Consider the following 23,926-nt stretch of genomic DNA (forward strand, 5'->3'; position numbering starts at 1 on the left):
ACTAACTAAACAAGGCTTATGGCAACTAAAGGGTGTCTATAGCATGCGTTGCTGTTTATTTTACATTTAATGGTTTAAATTGAATTGTTTGTAAAATTGTATGGTTTTCGTTTCTTTTGTATAATTATGGCCTCTTTTTTAAATATTCTTCTGATTAAAACTTTTCTAAGCTTCACAACAGTGTTTTGATACTCACAGTCTTCGAAGGACTAGAGTTTTGATTGATTTGATTGAATCAAAAAACTGTTACGGTTGATGAGGAATCAAATAAACATTATTTCTTCAGGAAAGTACACCAATGGTACCCTCTCAAAACATGTCTTGCCCATAATTAATTTCATTATGAAAACTCTCCCATACTAACGTAAGCACCAGCACACACTGTCACTGCAAAAGTAATTGGAAAAATCATTTTATGTCACCAGAATCGTTAACGGCAGTTTATGACCCTGGTCGCACTTGCGTGGGACGAAGCTTCGATAATGAAAACCACATTACTTATGCACATCCCAACCTACGGTGCCAGTAAAATGGCTTCCCGGTCCCGCATCGTTCACCCGTGGCTCATTGTTTACACCGTAAACATTAAACACACACAATTCTCCAGAGCGAAGAACGAGAAGCTTTCTGCTCCACGTTGAAAGGCGGATTTGCGTAGGTAAGCAAGTGCTGAAACATTTCCAACCGTCTCACGATGGCGCCAATGCTGGGTAGCTAATAATCATTTGGTCCCACGCAACAGGCGGAGCTTGTGATTAAAATAGAAACTGTTTGTGCACCGTTTGTGCTGGATCATCTCACCTTCAACGGCCCGGTTTCTTATAAAATTATTTAAATGCCTAAAGAAAAGCCGGGGCAACGGGATGCGGTGGACTAACACTTGCCCAATGTTTCGATTGCCAGCGTGAAGGTTAAAATTTGATGGAATACAATCGTTACCATCGCTTAGCGAGCTAAATAGACGGACGGAAAAGCAGGATCAAATCAGCCCCAGGGTTTAAAACAAGCAATATGCTTTCCCAAATCATTTCTTCGAGCAAATTGATCCCCCTCCCGCTTTTACCCGCGAGTCATCGGACCGATCGGGAAGCTTATCGAGTTCCCATGAAAAACACACCGTTAAACCCTCGGTCCCAAATGGCGCACTTCCCCCCTCACACGCCTTCCTCCCTCAACGCGCGTTTCACGAACGCTTATTGCCCGTAGCGGTGCTATTACGAAGATTACCCGTTATTGAATGGAAGAAATCGGATCTGCCGTTGCGTTTGGAGTTGTTGCAAAATCCCCGGACGGCGTCCTTTTCCGCTGGCACTGGCTGAGGGTTTCCTTATCCAGTAACCCGGAGGGCTACAAGAAGCAGATTGTTAATCTTTAGTAACGATTATTATCCACTGCGGGAATAATCGCCGGGCCAGAGATTGAGATCGCAGTGCCGATGGTTCGTGGGAAAATGTTCCGTGGAAGGTTGCGAACTATCTGGATGGGATTTTCACTTCATATCAACTGGCTGGAAAAGGGCACACGGTCGCTGGATGAGCTCGGCGGCTTAAGGAGTTACTGTAATGAACCGTTCGATGATCTTACGACCAGGTTGGTCGAGACGAGGGTGTGAAATGTGAGACGTTATTAATGAACGCGCTCGCCATTATCTGCACTGATCGAGGGATACGTTTGACGTGTGGTAGCTTTATGTAGCATTAAGTGATTTATTTTTTCTATTTTCCACATTTGTTTCTGGTTTATTAAATTTAGATTAACTTCTGATTGAACCAAACAAAACCACTACCGCGGTCGGCGAAGGTTTCATCGAAAAGAGATCGTCCATCAACGTCTCATGAATATTCAAACCGTTGCTTATCACACTCCGCAGTTGGCTCCGCCACGAACGGCATGCGAATATGCTTTGATTTAAAAATTTGTCTTCATCCAATAAATGACTCGCTGCCCGAAGCCCGGGCCATCAGCTTCCCACTTCAATCCGTCTACGCCACTGTTCCACGGCCTAGTAGAGATTCATCTTGTGCCGCTTGTCTTCTCCCTTTCGTCCTGCACGTGTCACAGTCATCAGCGGGAAAAACAGTGGCCTAACACACAACACACACACACACACACACACACATACATACATTAATACAACCGAACGGACGGAAGGAGATGGTGCGAGAGTAGTAATTTAAATTTTATCAGCCTCGGAATGATCATCGCTCGGTGAGCACCCGGAACGGCATCGGTGGTGATGGCACAGCAATCGTACGTGATTCTTGTTTATGGCTTCTCATTTATTTCCCCGTTTTCTCCATGCCATAGAGGCCTATCCTTTTCCCTTGCGTTGCGTCTCCCCGCTGGTGGAAGACAATCTCCGTCAGCACTCCGGGACGGCTCACGTTTCCGATCGGGCCACTCAGCGCTTCGCCCGTTGTTTCTTATCGCACGAGCCGCAGGTTTAGTGTTTGGGGTTTTCATTTCTTTCCCCTTCCGACACCAACCTGCTCCAAAACGGGAAATTAATGCGGAGCAAACACAGATTGTAGTGTTTGTGTACACAATTTTATGATTTCCTTATTTATTGCTGGCCTCCATTGGAACGTCTTAGTCAGATATTTCTATTTTATGTTTAACTATTTTTGTTTTATCTTCATCTAGAATGTTTCAACGAAAACGAAACATAGCACCGCCCTGCGGAGATCCCCAACAATCGTTGCATGTGCTGGTCGCAATCGGAAGCTCTATCAAAAGTAGATTAACTAAATTCATGTGACCGCGGCACAAATGACGTTAATGCTACCCTCCGCCGGGGCGATAGCTACTTTCCCCTTTCTGTACCGTTATTTACGGCGGAGCCGGACACAAATCGAGTGGTAATGTACTGCAAATGTGCCACCTATCGGCTTCCGCCTCCAAGAGCTCCCTTTCCCAAGCCGGGAGGCAGTAAACCAATCACAAAACGAAAACAAAAAAATCCCGCGCCACATAAATCAACCACACCGTTTTCTCCCCGCACCCACGCCGTTTTTTCTTGGTGCTAAAAATAGCACACGGGCGTCCAACGGCGGAACCCGGCGTCGTGTCCTTGTCTTGTGGCTAAAACCCGAACTCGGAGCGTTACATTGCGTGTCTTTCGCCTGCTGGAGTTCCATTCCGTTTCCATTCCGATTCCCACCTCCGGCATTGTTTCTCCGCTAGGATATGGTACTCGTTTTGTTTTTTTTTTTTCGGGTGTATTTTTATCAATCCTTCTCCAACCACCCACGAATCGGTCGTCCTTGTTTTCGGTGTTCCATTGCTGGTTGTTTCTTTACAACCCTGCCCAAGGCTACAGGGAATGTCGTCAATCGATTGCCTTCTTAAACGGTTCCCACCACGTGGCTCTCACCGGTCAGCACGGGTCGGAAAGTCAGGAATAGAGTGCCAGAAGCAGGAAACAAGCTACACACACACAAACACCGGGAAAGGAATGGAAATCGAATAAAAGGGAAAACGTCCTGCAAGCATGCAATCTGGTTCACGTCACTACACAGCCCACCCAACCCCCGAGGGCCAGTTTGTAAGGATCCATTTAACCGGAAAACCCGGCCACGTAGCTTCAGAAATAATCTGACCAACGGACCAACCCTCCAACTCGCCACTTTTCCCACCCAAAACCTTGTTCCGGCCAGCCTCGAGCGATACCCTCCGGCGAGACAGCTCGGTGTTGGATTGTTATTTTTCCAACCATCTTCCGCTTCAGCTCCCTCAGCGTTTGCTCGAGGTCAAAAGTTAAGCTTGGGTGGAATGCCCACGATTGAACGACCCGACCGGTCTTATCTATCACCGCCCAATCTCTCGCGCGGTCAGGCCACGATGGAGGCGCCTGGTGATTTGTGTGGCTCATTCAAATCTGTCGTCGGCGTTCTATTTCGGGGAGCACGAATTGCGTGATCGTTCGATTCGACACGGCTTTGGCAGGAAGCTCGCGTTCAGCGAGTGGATCTAATGAATTGGAGTACAAATTGTCGCTGGAGCAAATTACGAGAGTGCTGCGAGAGCTGTTTGATAAGCTTCACAACACGCGACACGCCATTGAAGACACTCAAGCGAAAAAAAACATCATGGCACGAGATCCAACCAGAGTAAAATTGAAGATTACCCTTTTTCCGGATGGACAGAGAACGGATCGAACTGCCATCGACTTCATAGGACAACGATGGTCAGGTATCGTCAACGGAGATCTTAGGAAATGCGTTACGAAAGCAAACAATCGATACCGTCTAAGGTTTCCCCGGGTTTTAAAACGCACAGGCGTTGAGATTCTATGTTAGGATATTGGATATTGCCCAGTTAATTTAATTAAACGACAGGAAATCCGTTCCCATCGTCCATTCCAGGGATGTTTTCCGTCGACAATGCGGCGTGGAGTTAATTCCATTTTCGTCAAAGGGCTCTGCAGGGTAGATATATTGTGTTTCAAGATTTTTCTCTCTAAAGTACGTCATTGTTGTTCTTTTATGGTTCACCACAAAATTATGTGTTGAGAGAGTTTAATTCCCTCGAAAAATAGGCTGATTCACAAGGTCATCCGCGCATCGTTCTCCATTGGGGAAATTAATTAATTGACAGAATGAATCGTTTCTTCCCGCCAATCAAAGTCCAATCTGTACCGTTCGCTCTCCATTGCCGCTTTCACAACTTTCTGAACGCTGATGGACAGCGTTCGCATTTCTCTTAGTCAATGAAGCAGTTTTTCAAACGGAACCGGCATCCCATTCTTTGTTGCGCTCCTACCGGCCCACGTGCTCATCAGCACGTCTAATGCCGTTAATAACGTTCATTTAAGAGCCCATTTGTTTCGTTTCCCTCCCGCCCCGTTCTCGCTGGTCCCTTTCCCCGCCCGGGCGGCTAATGAAACCGGTTGAGCCTTTTCGCATAATTTTCTCGTTATCGATAGCCTCCCGATGCCCGAAAATCTTACCCGACCCGCTCGACGATCAACAGGACGCATCGCCGGCCGGTTTCGATGGTTTCGGTCGGTTAGGGTTTAATTTGGTCATTAATTAGCCTGCCAGTCCCTCCCATCCCGGGGTGCTGCGTGTGGGCGTGCGGCAAAAAGCGCACGGCAGACAAAACAAAACACGAAACACTCCGTTCGCAATGGGATCGAAGGAAATAAACACTCCGTAAGTGACACTCACGTCGAGATCGCTCAGCTCGCTGTGCGTGTCGTGCTGGATGTCCTTCAGGTCGATGCCGAGATCGCAGTCGCTCGCCCGCAGGTGATGGTGCCGGTGGTGCAGATGCTGCTGGTGATGATGGTGGTGATGGTGGTTAGCGTGCAGCGTGTTGGACGCGTTGTTGATCTGCACGCTGTTCAGCAGGATGTTGGAGCTCGTCCGGCTGAGCGCCTTCCGCTGACGAACCGCTTCCCTTTCGGTGGAGGAAATCGAGACGGGACACGTTGAGCGTATGGGATTTAAAGCCCCGGGAGCGCTACCTTACTTACTTGTAGATTCGGTAGTACATCGTCAGCATCACGATGCCCGGTATCCAGAAGCTGATCGAGCTGGACACGATGGCGTACGACTTGTTGACGACGAATATGCACAGGTTCGGGTTCGTCCGCGCCGCCTTCAGGTGCTCGGCCGTCGTGTACCAGCCGAGGAAGATGGGCGTGAAGGAGATGAGTGCCGGCAGCACCCACACGTTCGCCAGCATGAAGAACACCGTGCGGTGCGTCATATACAGCGGGTACTCCAGCGGCCGGACGATGGCGAAGTATCTGTTCGAAACAAGAAATTACGGTGAACATTTTACTCGTAACGAAGCAAAGAATATAGACACTTGGAATTAAATGTAGCGGAAAAGCATTCGTAGAAATAAATTCACATCTTTTTTCCTTTGCTTCTAGTGAACCAAAAGGGAAGGCCTATTGAAAAATACTGTTTATAATTTTTTCGACGGTTTTCAACACCTCAAGTTTCAGTGTAATATGATTTCACGCTAGATTTTAGTACGGCCAAGTGCCATCTGAGTAAATGGAATGAGAAAAGCATACCTAAAACCATGAGACCGTTACCGTCCGTGACTCAGGAAAAATATTCGTAAAAAACTCTAACTAAAACAACCCTCGAATGGAGTACATTGCATTTAATACAGAAGTGAACTTGATGGTTGAAAACCATTTAGTACAGGCTTTCGCGTTTTTGTTGGTTCGTTCGTTTTTAATGTAATAACCTGCAAACGAAAAGAAATACATCGCAACATCAACGCGTTGTGACGACGTCTTTTTTTTCCCGGCTCCACTGGACATAACATAGGACAAACCCCCCCGCAGTGGGCGTACAACTGTCATTGCCTCGTTGGCTCGACAATTCATCATAATTTCCCATCCATCTTCGTTGCTCCGAACAAGTTGGGCATTCAGTTCGAAAATTATTATTTTCTCCATCGGCGCACGGTGCGGCGAGACGGAGCACGGATGTGTGTGTGTGTGTGTGAAGTGATACTCTTTTATTCGCCGTGTCAATGATATGGCACTTCGGCTTCCTCTGCACTTGGCCTCGTAATGTTGGGAATGGGGGAAAAAAATAAAGGTGGTATACACCGAGCAAGGGAAGAGAAGTGAAGGATAGGCGTAGGCAACAAAATTGCTGATACTGCAAGCAAAAAACGGCGAACACGACGAAGCTAATTAATAGTTGAGTCTTATCACCATCGGTCTTTCGACTTGGGGGCGTTTTTTGTGTGTGTCTCTTTTCCCCCCAGTCACATTATCCCCTCGTGTTGTGCACGAGAACAGAGAGCGAGGAAGAAAAATTACTCCCGGGAATGAGAAAACTTTTTCACCATCAACTGCTACCCTCGAGGCGCGAGGGCACGAGGTAGGGAAGAACATTAAGCAGTCGGCAAGAGCGAAGAGGGCAGAGGTTAGAAGCTAAGAGAAACTTAAGCCTGGTGGTACTTACCGGTCGACCGATATGCAGCAGAGGTGAAGTATGCTCGCCGTCGAGAAGTAGACGTCCAAACTGTTCCACACGTCGCACATGAACGATCCAAACAGCCATCTGGAGTTGTTTCGGTAGGAATGGAAAGGGAATTATTTTTCGAAGAAGGCTTTTCTGTTAGCTGAATAAAAGCATGGTTTATGAAATTGTTGAAAGTAATTTAGAATAATTTCTAGCAATTCAAACATATTGTCACCAATTTCTTCTAAGGACGACGTTTTTCTACTAAATGCTGAGCGCGTTTGTTCGTTATTTGTGTTGTTTACATCACGAGGCAATCTTTTTTAATTATTGAAATAAATTTTCTTCAGTGCTGATAATTTTTTAAAACCTTCCAGTAAAATTTAAAATATTGCTTCCCATCTTGTGCCCCATTTCAAGCTTCCGTTTTTCCACTCAAAAACGATAGCTAACGTGGATGGGTTTTTTCCTCTAATCTATGTTACACCGGTAATATATGTCCTCTGTGGTCTGTAAAAAAACCCCAACTCAGGCGACACCCTCACAATGGGTGACAGTTGTTCGCTACTATTTTCCGAATTTGTTTCAGTCACCGAACGGTGGAGTTTGTTTCATTTCACCACCGGCACGGCGAACGCTGAGCGGAAATTGAATTTTCCAACTGGTGAAAGCTTCGACACACCGGCGCTAAGTTGCGCAAGGGCAGCGAAACAGAAGCAAAAAACCAAAAACACCGACAGCGAACTCCAACTTTGACAGTTTTTCCGAACGTTCTGGATTTGGTGGAAGCGGAAAAATAAAAATAAAACACAAACTCCAAACAGAAATCCACTTCAGGGCGCAGCGAACGAAACTTATTCCCTCGAGCAAGGGAACCCAAAGTCGGGAAATGGGTTCGAAAAACGCATTTGGAAACACTGTCGTCCCCGCGTAACGGACCGCGCCAGGTGCTCTTGGGTGCAGTCGGAGGGAGGGAGGCGGCAACTTCGCTTGTAATTTCATTTTGAAAATTTAATGCTGATCGAAAGCATTCGATAATTAGATTGTTTTCGGCAACAAAGCTTTTAGAGAAAGGGCGTAGAGTGGTGGTAGTGAGCGAAAAACGCCGAGTTTATGTCCGTTTAGTGTCGGAAGCCTAAGGAGCTGAGGCCACGGAAATAGTTTCGGTAGTTCAGTATCCTCAGAAATTACTTAATAAATTAAGAAAAACGTAATTAAACACCTTTTGTGTAAAAAATCGTAAAATTAGTTCATGAATTATCAATCAAAATTCAACTTACCTTCCCGACAGCTCCACCGATGCATTAAAAGTCATCGCACAAAGTGCCACCAGCATGTCCGCCATTGCTAAAGATACTACAAAGTAGTTGGTTATTACTCTGCAAAGAGATACAAGAAAGGAAGGTGTCAAAAACAGCCCATTTTTATATAAACCACAAAGTAATGTGCTCACTCGACTGTGAATTAAAAGAATGAGTTTCATTTCAATGCGATCGAATCGACGGATATGATGAGGTGATGGATATGACTAACGCTAGCTGGAATTACATCCGTACGAAGCTCAACAAGTGGGGGACGCTCTTCAGAGCCAGATTCCATTCGCAAACCATTTATTTTCCAAAGAGATGATCTGTGCCGTAACACTTGGTCGCATTTCTTCGATTGCCGTGTAAGGTTCCCTCCGCCCGGAGGACGATGTTGGTTTACGGTAATTTTTTAAAACCCTTTTGCCTTCCCTCTCCCCCACCACCACCGCCTGCTAACGAAGGGCGATAAAGCGGTAATGGAGCGAGCGGTAGAAAATGGTAAAACTTCGTCCTTGATGCACACGCTCGCCGGTGCCGGATGTTGGCGTCTCCCAGCGCAGCAGGAAAATGCTTTCGGAAGGCGCTCGAAATCTAATCAAACAATTCCTATTCTTCAGCCACCCAAGCCACCCAAGTAGTAACGGAACGGGTCGACCAGTTGCTTCGTGCGAGTCCTTTCGCTGGGCAAATACGATCGTGGCATGTGGTACAAAGGTTGGTGGTCGGTTAGAAAGGACAAAAGGGGGAAAAAACACCGACGCTGGTGCATGCGAATGGCAGGGATAACAAGAAATAAGACCACCGACTGGCAGAAATGAGCAGTTTCCTGCGCTGAGAGGCTGCTCGAGGTCCGTACCGTAGAGCACGATGTCATCTTCAATCTGCTCAAGACAGAGCCGGTCGGTGGGGAGGGGAGCGAAAGAAAAACGAAAAATTACAACGTTGTCTGTCCGTCTTCCAACGATGACGTTCCACTGTGTTTCCTGTGCGAGGGAGTGGAAAATGAATGCCCTCCGGTTCAGGATGTCCGGTTCCTCGAACATGATTTCTAGATTGCTTATCGCTAACATTTATGGATTTACTTTAGAACCGTTGAGTCCTGTTGAATCACTCACTGATCAACTAACCGATCGGAAAACCTTGTCTCATTTCTGTTCATTAGCAGTTTATATTATCGAGTATGCGACGTTACTTACATTAGCACCACAGCCCATCACTCAAATGCAGTTTCATTCTTTCTTATGACTTTGTTTCACTCATCCCATGTTTCAGAGTAGGGGAATAAATTGCATTTACACTCCACCTCACAATTACGGTTTGCAAAACCGGCTAAGTGACTGGCAAAGGCTCATCCTCGAAAACTTTGCCACGCTCCGGATTGTGGAAGCTGCAATCTCATTATCCTGTGACGGACAGGCAGGAGAAATTCGCCGCATTAACCGCATTCGTTCGTTCGCTTCCGTCCTGAGTTGCTGAAACTAAGAAGGAGCCGGCACGAGGTGCCGTGTGCGAAGCGTAGCAGAGATTGACGGGAGAGTGTTATGAATAGATTACGAGGGAAGCGTGATTCGTGACCTTCTCACTTGCAAAGCTTTACTCGCCATTATTTAAACACGTCATAATGATGCAAGGATATGTTTCACATTCGTTGAAGTTTCCCTTTACCATATTTTATTCGATTATGAGAATATTGCTATTTTTTTTGGTATTTTATCATTGGCTCATTATGCGAACGCGACGTGAAAAAGTAGTACAAAACTGTTTGTTTATGTTCATCGTTATTCCATTATTCATTTTCAAATGTTTGAGTCAACAAACGACGAAGCTAATTGAAACATCTTTCATGCTTCAACATTAAACGATCAACAAATTTCCCCCGAAGGTGAAACCATTATCTACCGATTCCACCGTCGTCCACGACAAATGGCGTCACACGAAACTCCGTTCGTCGACTTCTATTTCTATTGCTACCCCGGGCTTCCCCGTCGATTTTCTGAGGCTCGTGGAAAAGCTCTGCCGGTTTGCGTAAAAGGATACCGCATCCATTTCCGTTTCCGTCACTGCGGAGAAGGTCTTTCGCCCCAAGCACCCCCACCCCTCTTTCTCTTGGAAGTGTGTTTGTCGCTTTTCATGTTGGATCTATCAGTGAGCCGGTTTTGGATATAGACAACATTCAATTTTCCACCTCCCAAACAAGTGGAAGGGGGTGAGAAATTTCACTCACAAGGGAAGGGACAGGTTGGGCTACATGATAAGACACGCGTTACACCACGAACGTGGTCTTCCTAGGCAAGGCAAGAACCAAGGGAAGCTCCGGACGTATGGAAAGTTTGTCTGCTTGTCCTCCTCCACAAAGCTTGCAGGAGGAAAACTAGACACCATCGAACGGCCGGACCAACCGGCAGGTCAATGAATAAGGCCGACCCGAACCCAACGGCTGGGTGGATGGGGTGAAAAAATAGAAATCACAATAACCTCATTCCATTGTTTACTTCCAGCGCCGAGTACACGAGCAAACATGCGAGGGATCGTTGGAAAGAAAGGACACCGCAGGGACATTTCCGTCGTAGCCTTCGTAGTGTCGCTTTCGGTGTAGCTTTCGTTTTTTTTCCCCCCACCGTGCACGATTTTCCCATCAAGCACACAGTAACCCACACTCCCGCCACAGCCCAACCCACTACCCACCCGGCGAGGCTTAATGTTGTCCCCAAGGAAGCACAACGCCACTTTTCCCGTCCCGATGTTATTGATTTTGCGATTTGATTCAATAAAATAAATATTATCCTCCGAGCGATTCCGATCGAATCAATGCGCTGGCCCATGTGTAAGAGTGTGTGTATGTGTAGCTACGTGTCCAACAGCGTCGGTTCTCTCTTTGTCCTTCCCTTCGGACGTTTCATGCTGGTCCGAGGCGCGGAAGGATTTTTTACAAATAAAAAAACACCCGAGCATCGTTGGCAATTTCAAGTAAAACACGGGCGCGGAAACCGTTTAAGGCAACATCCATCGATGGGTGGATAAATCCCTGCATTGTTGTAAAGAGAAAAACTGTCCTAGCCAACGCTTACTCGGCGGGTGAACAGGGGAGGATAGGCCAGCGAGGCAGAAAAGCAACAACGCTCCCAAATGGAACGATTTAAGGCTTATTCTTCCGGCATTAGTCCGGATATCGAGTCCGAATTCTCGAATCCTCCCCTTGGGAGAGATTTTAATTTTGCTTTAGCTTGTTCGTAGAAAGCTTACGCCGTGCCGGAAAATGGAAATAAATCGATAAACAATGCCAACGAGAAAGTCGAAAATGTGTAGGCTGGTCTGAGAAAATCTCAAACCCATTAAATAATCATTCTGGATGAGAAAAGCAACCAGGCTAGTTACTTAAATAGGCTGCTCAAATTAAAACTCAACCAATTTATTGTTTGGTTGAAGGAGAATAACTTTCAATATTTGTAACTTTAGTATAACTTCTATAAAATGCGTAATTTACTGCTCCAAATTTTCATCCAAACAGGTAAACGTTATTTTGTTTCTTAGATCAACATGTACGTGCAGTCTGCAAGCTTTAATCGTAAGAGTTAATTCATGCAAAGTCCGAAGCAAATAAATGGACCTAGCCACTATATAGTGAACTCAATCACTTATATATCGTTTGATTTTTCTTTCAACTTGTTTTAGTTAGATGAGAACTGAGCCATAACTTAAGTGACAAATAATTCCAATAATATACAAAGTTACTTTCTTTTGAGTAATTAATGATTAGTTAAGAGAAGATCAACAAAACTGGAACAGCCTTTATCCAAGCATGCTGGATTTGCCCTTGCTTATTCACACCAAAGCCAACGTCATCCGATATACACCGTAAGCAAAAATCCATTGTCGAGCGCTGTTTACACGCAATATTTACTCAAACAGAGTGAGCAAAGGATTTCTTGACCGGCAATTACTCAGCCCTCGTGGTCGACATGAGGAAACACTGGCGTGCCAGAAACGTGCCTGCCAACATAACACGGCGTACGTGTCCTGACCTTCGATGTGCGACAAACCGGCAGCCGGAAAACTTTTCCTTTCATTTCAAACCACCACACACCGGAAGGCGCAAAACCCCCCGGTGTAGGGCGACGATTGATGGAAAAATAAATACATCTGATTGGCGCTACCAATTGCCACCCTCCCGGGAGGGGATGGTGGCCGGAGGAGGGGGAAAAAGTCTCAGGGTGTTGAAACAATTGGGCAGCAAATGGGACGCAAGCATGAACGCCAACAAATGGTGCGCCCTTTCCGCCCGGGGTGCGACAAACGCACGCGTTGTATTTTTCATCCCTTCCGGTTGCAGTCGGTTGAGGCGAGTCGTTTTTCTCCGCCCGGGTCCTCCACGGGACGGGGGGTGGTATGTTTTTCTTCGCCTGGCTTGGACAATTTGTCGTGCTCCGTAACGTTAGTTGCACCCCGGAGGGTAACGCGCGTGGTTACGACGGTTTTATGTCGTGCCTGTAGCTTATTCCGTTCGTTGGAAATCTTCTCCGGACCAGGCGAACCGTTCGAGGGTACGAATAATCGTCCCAATGGCGTCGGTAATGACTTCCCCTCAACGGACGACGGAGAAGGCGATCGTGACGATTAACTCCGAGGACCATTCATCACGCTTTGTCGCGCAGAATAAATCCCGCGCGGAAGGTGAAGCAGTAGTTTCATCGCAAGCCGTGTCCTTCGATTCAAGTTTATCGCGGCGTTTTGGTTTTCCAGCAAATGGAATCAATTTACGCGCCCGACGAGGGAAGATGAAGTAAAGGTCACACAGACCGCTGCGACGCTTACGACCACTTGGGAGTTGTACGAGGGGTCCAATTCCACCACTTGCGTTCCCTTTTTTCGCCCAAACCGGAGCTAACTATTTCCATAGTTCAAGGACGTCCGACGGTTCTACTCTTTGCGAATTCACCCTGGGGCGCTTTTCCGAAGCGAATGTGCATGCATGGGTTAAATGGTAGGTGGGGGAAACAAAACCCCGACCAAATGATTACACAAGCCGACATGTTCGAAACAGAACTTGCGGTTTCAGAGTCGGTATGCCGCTTTTTGCGGATCGCTCCTTTCAAAGGGTCCGCTGCAATTAGTGCAAACAACGGTCCACTACCACACACGACCTTAAACGATAAAAAAGAGTGAGGGAGAGAGAGGGAGAGAACACCACCAGACAACAAATAGTACAACCGGGATTCGCCGGGGAAACGGTTGGCCTGGGAAAACCCGCTTTTCGTAACTCGACCGGCCGGACCGAGTGTACATGTATGGTGTAATGCGCGAATATTAATCTGCTCGCTGAGCCGCCTACAAATTGGACGGGATGCTAAACGGTTGCACGGAATGGTAAAACATTTTCCAACGTGTATGACCAGCTTGGGTGTTGTTTTTGTTCAATTCTCGAATCGTTCGTCTGATTAAAGGTAGGCGGGATGTTGGAAAGTGGCAAAAATGAGTGAAATAGCTTGGATTCAAACAAAGCTGAACAAGCTTGTTTCTAGAATGTAAACGATATTCCAATTTCAACAATGATTAAGAATTTTTCCATGTTAATGTGTTTATCACATTGACGTCAAAGGATGATCCTTAAAATTGTGAACACATCACTCAATGTGGAAAACACTTGAAATACGAAAACACGATTTGAAGACGATCAAATAAAGCAAAAGCTTTCTTCACTCAGCTAATCTTTTATTCAGAAAAAGCTACTGATTCAACCTAAATAAACACACAACTGAGCTTTAATCAGATTTAGGATTTTATTTACTTCAAGAGGATTTCGTCGTCACGACAATAAACACCTCAACGGTGTGATCGTTCTGAAACGTTTAAATTTAGTTTTTCTATAAAAATCGATGCTTCTTTCACGAAACTCAAATACTTTTTCCTACCCAATGTAAGTCATCCAAAAGTAAAAGGTAAAGGCCAAACCAGGAGAGAAAGTCAAGCTACTCAAACAGTGCCATAAACGACGCCCCGGCTTGTTTGGATAGGATCTGTTGAACTTTCCGATAACACACCGTTCAGCGTGTGTGTGTGTGAGTGTGTCGCTACGTATGTTTATTCACCTTCTACTGAGTATTTTCCGCTCATTATTTGCTGACGGTTCCACATTTTCCCATCCAAGACTCGAGACGCCGGACGGTGCGTTCTATTTACCCAAACGGGAAGCATATACCCGAGCTCATTTGCACACTCAAGAAGATTCCGGTTACTTCCGACGAACCGGCGTCCAACAATCCGACCTTGTGCCGTACAAGCGATCGATAGCAGAACGACATCCGTCGATCCGGATGAACCTGAAAGTGCTTGGAAATGCGATACTTTGCAAACCGTACGCTGCACTCGATCGCCCCGGAGTCCCGAGGCCGAAGCCGAGGCTCTTATCTGGTCGACTTGCGGTGACTTTTCGAGGGAGAGTGGGGGAATGGCCGGCCGCAGCGGCAGATGTTGTCTGGAACCAGGAATTAATCATCAAAAGCCATCTTCGTACTGCTCCTCCTTGAGAAGTTTGAACCTTCGTCGAACCAATACTGATAGGAAACACAACGGATCTCGTATCTCGTGCAAACAAGAAATCCTTGGCTTCACATGTTCGTCGTTCGAGTGAAGCTTAGTAAACGCGGCCAATGGGAAATCCCCACCGCTTTCCTTCGTCACCACGAGGGCTACGGGCAGTTTCTCGAGCCCAGCAAGTGTACAGCCCGATCGAATTTCATCAGACGTTCGGGTACGAAATTGACTTGAGAAAGCATTCTTAAGTTTTCCTGGATCGGAGGGAGGCTCAGCGGGAGGAATTCTAGAGGTGGAAAATTACCAAACAGCAATTTGATCGACTAACTCTCCCGAATGCCGGGGTTTGCCGAAACATCCACCACAGAGTTGGCTAACGAGCTTAAAGATGCTGGTAAGATGTGTTCAAAATAGAGCCAGCTTTAATGTGAAAAGTTTAGCAAGTTTTGCAAGCAAAACTGAAACAAATTTTTATAATCAAACAACTTACGTAATGATTTTATCTATCTTTTTTATAAACATATACTGGATTCCGTTTTGATCCACTTTTGTAATTTGATAACTTTCGCAATTCCTTATGTCATCTTCCACCATCGGTTATTTCGGGGAAAATCTAATTCTCGATCAATAACAAACCAATCAAATTAGGCTCAAACCTCTCGCAGTACGGTAAAAATATTCGTTTACCATTATGACATCTTCTAAGCCCTTTAGCTTGCTTTCACGGAAATGAATGCTCCTTCATTATCATGCCGAAGGAAAACCGGCGGCACAATCAAACGCCATTACAATTAATTAAAGGATTATTCGGAAAAGTAAGGCAGGTCGGCCCGGTTCAACGGTGCTCGGTGAGCCTTGGCATCGCGTGTGCCCGGTAGTGTGTGTGCGTGCCCCCGGGGGAAAGGCAAATGAAATCAATTTTTTCCACATCTTCATCGATTTCGACCGCTAGGGTGGGCGGGCGTTTTGGCAAACCCGTTCCACCACGCTTTCCACCAGACTTTCCACGTTTTCGTGGCCGGATGAAGCCATCCAGAGCGGAGTGCCAAAGAATCCAATCAACAGTCGAAGCAGGTCGATTTCACGGCCCTCGAAATTGAGTTATCTTTCGCTTTCACCGTAACCAATTTCACGACTTCTAAGCATCGAGAGGGAGGGCAGCTTTTCCTCTCGTCGCACGTAGATCTTTATTTATTTCAGGCCGTGCTGCGACACTGGCCGGCAAATTGCGCGCTATTGCATGGTATAGTCGATGGGACCCTTGGCATCCGCTATCGATCCACTTTACGGCTCAACAGATCGCCAACGTCGAAAGGGATAGGGATGTGTTTCAGAAATCGATGTCTAACTTTTTCAAATGCTTTAATGCGTGAAGCATTAGCAATTTGTTGTCAACAACCTTTTCTGTAGCAGACATACTATTGAAACAATTATTTTAATTGTATTTCAGAAGTTGAAAAAGAAAGTGAAACATTCAACAGAACAACGAAATGAGTCGAAAGAAAGTTATTTCGTCTCTGCGATACGAAAGAAAGTTTATGCGTCAAAACACTCGTTAGGGGCAAACACGAGGTTACGTCGCTTAATTAAATTCAAAATCCTCCTAACATGGAAACACGAACCACTTGAAACACGAGTTCGGGAATGTCTACCGCGTCGAGCACATCAAGGACAGAGAAAACTTATTCGCCGTCATCGACACCGGCTTAAAAAGCGTGGAGTCACATTTCCGAGTACCGGGAACATTCCACGTTCCGCAGAAACCACCACCGAATCCACAACCCTTCAGTCAGTCATCACGGTTCCTATCGACCCCTCGAGGGGGGAGGGGGGAGGGCAACACATAAGGGACGCAAAGATGGCGCACGGTGTTGCCTGTAAATTAATCACAGTTTCGCACACGTCAACGCGAAAGCGCGCTGTTTGTTGGATAACAGTCTTTAAGGCGCGTTCAACAGGCGTGTGCGTGTTTGTGTCTCGCCGTGGCAGAGGGGTATTGGGTGTGCCGAAAAACGAGGAAAATTTCCTTAGGTCTGGCGAACCTCGGAGCTTCCCAATATGCCTTCGTGTCTCTCGAGATGGTTGTCTGCCTCGGTCGATCTGCCTCAGCGGGCATTTTCTTATGTTCACGTTATTGTGTTGTGTACCGGAGATGTTTGCGACCTCATGATGAAGAAAAGTGGAACCACCTGGCGACAACAACTCAGACAAGAACTAATTAGTGTGTACGAACGACGCAAAACAAGCGGTTTTCCAAGACGGACAAGAGATGAGATTCAAGAAAAAAGATTAGAAGGCACCTTTTCCAACGGATCATAAAAACGAACCTTTTTGAGTGTTTGATAAAATTTACACAATCTTTCTGTTTCTTTTAGTCCTGTTTTCAAATTAATATCCAAAATTAGTATTTCACTGTTCAACAACTCGGAATAGATATTCTGTAGCGAGAGGTTGAGCAGGATATTCAATTAAACCTAACTTTCGGATCTTTCCGAGCCTGATTGGATAAGTACAAACAAATATTCAAGGTGTAAGCGTTTGACAAATCGTAATCTATATATACTGATATAGACGTGATAACGCATACAACTCTTCCGGCTAATGTCATAAACCTTTTGATGTATTCACACATCTCGGTCTTCCAATCGAGCGCATGTCGATAGTGGTCGAACTCGATGCCTTCCAACACCTTCCAGACATCGAAGTCCTGGTTGTTCGTTGCTTCCCAATAATCAACGTTTACCACAGGATATCTCGAGTCCAACGCAATCTTGCGGGCTCGACAGGGGCGTGAAGAACTGGTCCTCTTCCTTCTCCGAGTCGGTACAGCTCACATTTTCGTCCTCGCTCTAGTTACTTCGTTCTTCGCTTTTGGGGATCGTCTTCGTCGAGGATTGCAAACCTTGGAAGGCGCGATACGAGCGGAAAGGTGCTTGGAGGTCAGAATAGATCCAGCATCCACCATCAGTTGCTTCAACCCTTGATCACCCATGTTTTTTTTCTATCCGAGCTATGCCAGCTTGAGCGGCAGGTCATCACTCCTGTTTGCCAATTCCCTTTTAGCATCACCATCGGTACCTTCCGGTATCAGTAGCGCAGAGCGTTTCAGGCTTTGTTCCTTTTTCTTGCAGCTCGAAGGCATTCAGTAGAAATTCCTCGAAGAGCTGCAAGCCCTCTGAGCTGGTAAGATTGCAATATTTGCCCAGAAAGTTCCAGTACTCCTTCGGCCTACGGTTTCCAGACTCTGGGTGTATTGCCACAACGGTAACTAAAGTTGGTGTCACCATCAAACAACATCTCGGAGTCGATGAAGCTGTTGTAATGCACTTAACGGAATATTCCCTACCGGCGTCGAGGAGGGATGGTTCCGATTCAGCGAGTCAATCCAAAGTCGTGCCTTTATCAAGTCATCGGTGTAAGTGATTTCATTAGTCTTGCAGTTTGCAAACATCTGATGAGGCTGTATGTTTATCAGGCATAATTTTCCGATACTGTTTGGTTCAATCATCTTTCGAAAAGATATCACCAAGTGTCTGGTCGGTGCTACATGCTTTAATTTTTCCAGCGTGCTAGACGACGATGTTGTTCCGGCTTGAGCTGTATTAATCGTTGGGAACGGTCCTTTGAGGTTAAAATACATCGCATCCTCGTGCGTCAGGAATGCTTTCATCCGAGCTTGCTTGTTTCGCTTCAACACCGCCAATACTATCGTCTTGTCGATGTAGAAACTCATGATGGCAATATCTGGAATTTTCTCCGGGATACAAATGGCGTAGTACCTCATTGACTAGATTGGTTTGTCAGGCGACAGCACACCATATGGGTTCATCTCGATGAATTGCTTTGATTCCCCATTAGGAAATTGAAGGAAATTTTAGGCAATCAATCTTGATTTTTGTTTACGTTCATTGTATGTCAATTTTTATTATTTTCGTTAAAAAGCTGTTTCATTCAAGTGAACTCAAAGCAATTCATCGAGCTGAACTCACCTGATATGTTGAGCAACCTTGAGCTGTCACCCTTACTGAGAATGAACAGCAGACAGTAGTCTATCTAATGTCCGTTGATTGACCACTAAAAGCGGGTGTGAAAATACGGAGTTCAAGAGAGAGATTTTATCTTTCCTAACTGTTGGTGTTTAACCTTCCCAACTGTTGTTGTTTGACGTACGTCACAGAAAAGCATGGTGCGAAGTATCAATATTTGAGGTATTGTGTGCTACAGAGGATGGATTTCCATCCACCCTTCGTCTGATTTCCTTCCGAAAACCGAGAAACTAGTGCTGTTCACATTTTCAACGATGCACACCGAAATGGTTCGCTGGGGGATCGGCGTAATTTGTGCCCGAAATTATCATTTTAATATTCATCACACGCTCAACGTTGACTGCGGTATCCATCGATCCGGTCTAAGCGTTGAGCTGCTCCGATCGATCAAACTTTCAAACGAGCCATGTTTGACGAGTAGCATCACGGCGTACGGAGCCTCATTTTGCGCCGCTAGCAAACCGGTCGATTGCAGGACGTGCCTCCTACTAACAGCCTAGCACATTTCCAGCCGTGCCAGACCTCGCGATAATTCTTCTCCATACATTTTTTAGCATTTCCCTTGCGCAACAAATCGACTCTCACACTGCGCTAGTGCACCGTTTACGTGCTTTTTCCCAGGCTCCCTCGGGGGAGTCACGAAGCAATACACTAATTGAACCACAAGTCCAGCTCTGAGCACATTATTGATTTATGCTTCCACATCATGCTTCTGATGCAACACTTCTTTTGGCGATCGGGCTCAAGATGCTTGTGAAGCAACGATAAACTCGGTTTTGCCCAGCCGGCAACCGTTGGTTGAACCCGAAGGGATTCTGTTCTGATTTGGCTCATCGATTTTCCCTGAAGTTGCGCTGAATATTTGAAAGCCTGCCAGCGAGGAGGAAACACAAACACACAAACGCCCAACGTCGAGAAGGTTGGAGGCATTTTCTTCGTCGGTGAAATCCCGCGAAATTTTCGCCAATCGACGATCGAAACAATCGCAAAACCACAACGGAAGGCGTTCGCGTATTTATTTATTTACATTCCAACGTAGCATAAACACTCGAAATGAACGCATCAGCATACAACAGCCGGGCGGGAGTGGAGCATAATTGAAATGTGTTCCACCTCTTGAAGTTCCTATTTTTAACCGCCATTGCTGGGTGGCGAAAATGGCGCCGGAACTCTCTCCACCGGATTTCTTTGCGGCTCAATCAAGGGCAACAAAAGCGTTTGCGTTTGTGTCGGTTTTCGGGGCAGCACAAATGTCGAAGTCGCAAAATCCAAACCAATCGGTAATAACATATTGTGTGCTTCTTTTTCTTCCAGAAGGTGTGAGAAAAAAGCACTCTTGAAGAAAGTAACTGCGGGCAAGAGGTGGAACCCATAAATCAACGCGCCATTCTGTTTGATGTTTTCCCCATCCCGAGGCCCGTTCCGGGATGGATTGGTGTAACGCAGGTAAACGAAATAGGAAGAAAACTTCCCTTCACGTGCCCCTGAAGGGAAATTGTTTTTTTTTTCTGTTGCCCGTCTCGAAAGCGTATCCTGTCAAATTATTCACGCCTCGCCAAAAGGTGAGCCGGCTTAGGCTTACGCGTGTCAATTACCTGTCAAATGGTATTTGCCTCCAATTTGCGCCAGGTGGCCAACCTTGGTTGGCTCAACTTTGGACCAGTGTCCACTAAATTCACCACCCCCCCAGACGCTAACTCCACTTCATCCAACCCGGGGTCGCGTCGATTGATTTTTGGTTTCGCTCGAATATCAATTAAGCTGGTCGACATCGTTACACAATCTTTAGCCGGCCGTCAATCATGCCGGAGAGCCGCTGATTGTTTTTCCGCGTTATTAGGAGAGGCAGGAGGGGGCAGAGATTCGTTTCAGAACATGACTTCATTTCCCGCCGGGATTGATTTTCCCCCCTGGCGACGCGATGGAGGTCGATTGGGGGGAGACAGAAACAAGCTCACTTCATAGCCTCTAATAGTGACAGTTGGATGGAAAATATCGACATCGGTTACAAGATTGGCGCATAAATCGTGACATTGTATACTAAAACCAAGCGCAACGAATTAAGATCTCAACCTTTTCCCATCGCCGATAAAATGTACGCGTTTTTGACCTCTTTAAGGGTCCAAAGCTGACTCTTGAAACCGACAGGTCCATGCAAGTAAAGTCCATAAAACCGGCTACGTTTAGGAAATTGTTTTAACCCGATTTCCATAGCCCGCAGCCCTTTTCAGCCGTCAGGAAACAGGAGAAAATTAACTACGCTGTCAAGGCCAGCAGGGTTACCTTCGAGTATCCTTTTTATCTTTTTTCCCTCACTCTCTTTATCTCTCTCTCTCTTCAACCGGGTTGGGGTTCGTTGCAGAATGAAGTGCCACACAGTTTCCTGCGTATCGATCGACTTCGGAAAACATAGAAACGGGGTTAGTTTAGAGGGCGCAAAAGAACGCAAACAAGTTCGATGAGGTCCTTTGCGATGCCGCCTTCTCAAACCCGAACCCGCCGGGTTTCGTTTCATGCTAAATAATCGCCCAGCTCGTAAACCTACTCGTAAACCCCGTTGACTGAAGCTGCCACCCTGCTGGATCATGAATAGTAAAACATGTACCTACGTTTCTTTCCACTCTCAACAACCCACGACGCTGCAGAAGCAATCGAATAGCAATGAATGCAAATGAACGCACTGCAAACGAATATGCTTCTTCGCACAAATAAAGTAAATCGGACGCGGGCGTTTCGGAGGGCCATCGATCGCAACACCGGCAGCACACTCGAATGCGAGCCGAATGGAAATGAAACAGAACATTTTCACTTAAAGGACCCTTGGAGGGTGTGCTAACATTTTATTTTACCATAAGTCGATAGGCCCGGTTTCAGCGGGGAAGCCTAAATTTAGTGAGCACTTAAACCGCTGTAAACTAGGATGGCTCAATGAGCCCGCCTCCTCTACCAGACACGACTGCGACTGGGGGGGAAATTATGATAATCTGTCATTGCTCTCCGTTTAATCTTTTGGCTTCATTTTCTCCGACCCGTTGGCCACAAACGACAACAAAAAAAAAAAAACTGCTAAGTAATTTGTTTTCGCTCGCTCACCCGCTTTCCAGCGAATCGAAATCAACGAAACTTTTCGGAAGCTCTCCGTCAAGCAAGTGGGTTCATCAAAAGTGGAATAGCGAAAGGGAAGCGGGTAGAAAAAGAAAGCAGAAGTTTCAATATCAATTAAGCGAAGAGAAATGATGATGGAGAAAGTTTTCTTCGGCAAGTAAAACAAACGACGCTACTTAGCCGTACGTATGGAGCGCGGTTGGAGGATGCATGCATAACGAAGCCCCCCGAACCGGAGGAATGACTTGGGAGAGATTGTCTGCCCCAAAGTGGGAGGAAGCTGTTCTGGAACGTTCATTACTCGCGGGTGAAAGCTCGCGTCGGAGTCGAAATGGATAGTAAAACACAATTGCAAAATTGTGGGTTTTGTGCTCGTTTTCGGATGGTTGAATCCAATTGGGATATAATTTCATTAGATGAGCTAAGAAAACATTGCCCGTTTAGGGGAAGCGATCCTTTTCCAGGGTGTTTTCGTTTAAAAACAAAGTTGAAATGTACGCCATCCAACCAAAATGAGCAATCAAAACGGAGCAGGGATTTTCATTTAGAGACAAATATTTCCTTCCAAAATGAAATGTTGTAAGTAAACATCAACCATTTTTAAAAACATCTTACCTTAATTTCCTATTTTTGTGCACCGAAATGATAACGAGTGCATTGCCTAGCACAGCCCCGATGATGATCGATCCGAAGATGAGACTCTTCAAGCACAGCACCGTCAGCTCGACGAGCCGATCGGCCGGTTCTACGATTGTTGTCGACGCGGTGCGTTCGGTCGCGTTCACCGCCAGCAGCTCGGTGGTTCCGTTCCAGAACCCGAACCCACCGGGCTCCTCGCTGCCACCGGAAGTCGGTGCCATGGTGGGTAGTCCGGCTACGGGCCCGGCGGTGGTGGCGCTGGTGATGGTGGTGGTGATGGTCGGGGCCGCAATCGCCGACGCCACCGTCACGAGCGTTTCGTTGAGCAGGGCCGCGGTGGCGGCGGCCGGGCCGAACGGGGACGGGTATGAGCTCACTTCCGGTTTTTGCGTTGCCAACCGGGCGGCCATGGCTTGTTTTCAGCGAGTCGAGCGAAACCGCACCAGCCTCTAAGTCCTCCGTTCGTCGGCACTCATTTGTGGTACCGATTCACTCACTCACACACACACACACATAGTAACGGCGAAATCCTTTCCGGCACGTTCCCGAAGCGGAACCGTAATGGACGTCGCACAAGCCTCCAGGGTAGAGTGCGCAGGGGGGGGGAGACTTCCGGTGGAAGTCGTTACCGCGCATCACGTTCAGCACCGCCGGAGTTGGACAGGAACCCTTCCATCGTGGTGTGGCTTGTGGCCCGTCCGACTCACCCCTTCTAACACACACACACACACACACGTGCGCACTGCACTTTCACCTCTCTCCGGTTGGAAAAACGCACAGATTCTCGTACCTCGGTTGCTCGCCCTTGGGTGCGTTTATTGTTCGAAATTAATTAAGGTAAGTCTGTTGACCGAAACGCACTGCCGCACCAACACCTCTACGTTCGTTGCTCGGGGAGTGGGGGGATGGTGGTGTCTATTTGTTGGCTCGCAACCTGCAAACCGGTTGGGAAGTTCATTAGATCCTGCAAAGCGTAACGAAGTGAAAGAGAAAGAACGGCACACATGTTAACGACCGCCCGGAAACAATTAAGTGTTGGGGAAAAAAACACAGAATACCATCCACGTGGAACGCTAGGCAAATCGCGCACTTTATGTCCGTTTTCCCAGGGCATTTTCCATTTTGATGGTGAAACGATTAACTGTCAACCGCAAGTGTTACTCCGACCTGGGAGCTTAATTACTTCGCTAATCTATTACAAACCGACAGGGATTCAAAAGAATCAGAAGCCACATAAGGAAAAATGGAAACAAAAAACATTCTGGTAGAATCCACTCCGCATCAAGGGTAATAATTATCGTTTCACCAATCGAACTGCCATTCGTTCCGATCGTCATTCACAATCCGCTGGTTTTTCGAA

General features: G+C 46.6%; 2 protein-coding genes across 3 annotated transcripts in view; one reads left to right on the forward strand and one right to left on the reverse strand.

Moving 5' to 3' along the window:
- Positions 1–22,886, reverse strand: part of LOC131271456 (uncharacterized) — a 39,738-nt gene extending 16,852 nt beyond the window's left edge. The window contains exons 1-5 of the mRNA XM_058272891.1: positions 22,543–22,886; positions 8,219–8,317; positions 6,939–7,037; positions 5,477–5,752; positions 5,169–5,400 (exon numbers count right to left, since the gene is read on the reverse strand). Of these exons, the coding sequence (XP_058128874.1) occupies positions 5,169–5,400; positions 5,477–5,752; positions 6,939–7,037; positions 8,219–8,317; positions 22,543–22,787 (951 nt within the window). The 5' untranslated portion in view covers positions 22,788–22,886. The remainder of the gene's footprint in view (positions 1–5,168; positions 5,401–5,476; positions 5,753–6,938; positions 7,038–8,218; positions 8,318–22,542) is intronic.
- The window catches only part of LOC131271489 (vesicle transport protein GOT1B), a 433,296-nt gene that overhangs the window by 12,977 nt on the left and 396,393 nt on the right, over positions 1–23,926 (forward strand). The gene's annotated exons all lie outside the window — the stretch shown is intronic.

This window comes from Anopheles coustani, chromosome 3 (assembly GCF_943734705.1).
Source record: "Anopheles coustani chromosome 3, idAnoCousDA_361_x.2, whole genome shotgun sequence".
In the NCBI taxonomy this organism is placed as follows: Eukaryota; Metazoa; Arthropoda; class Insecta; order Diptera; family Culicidae; genus Anopheles; species Anopheles coustani.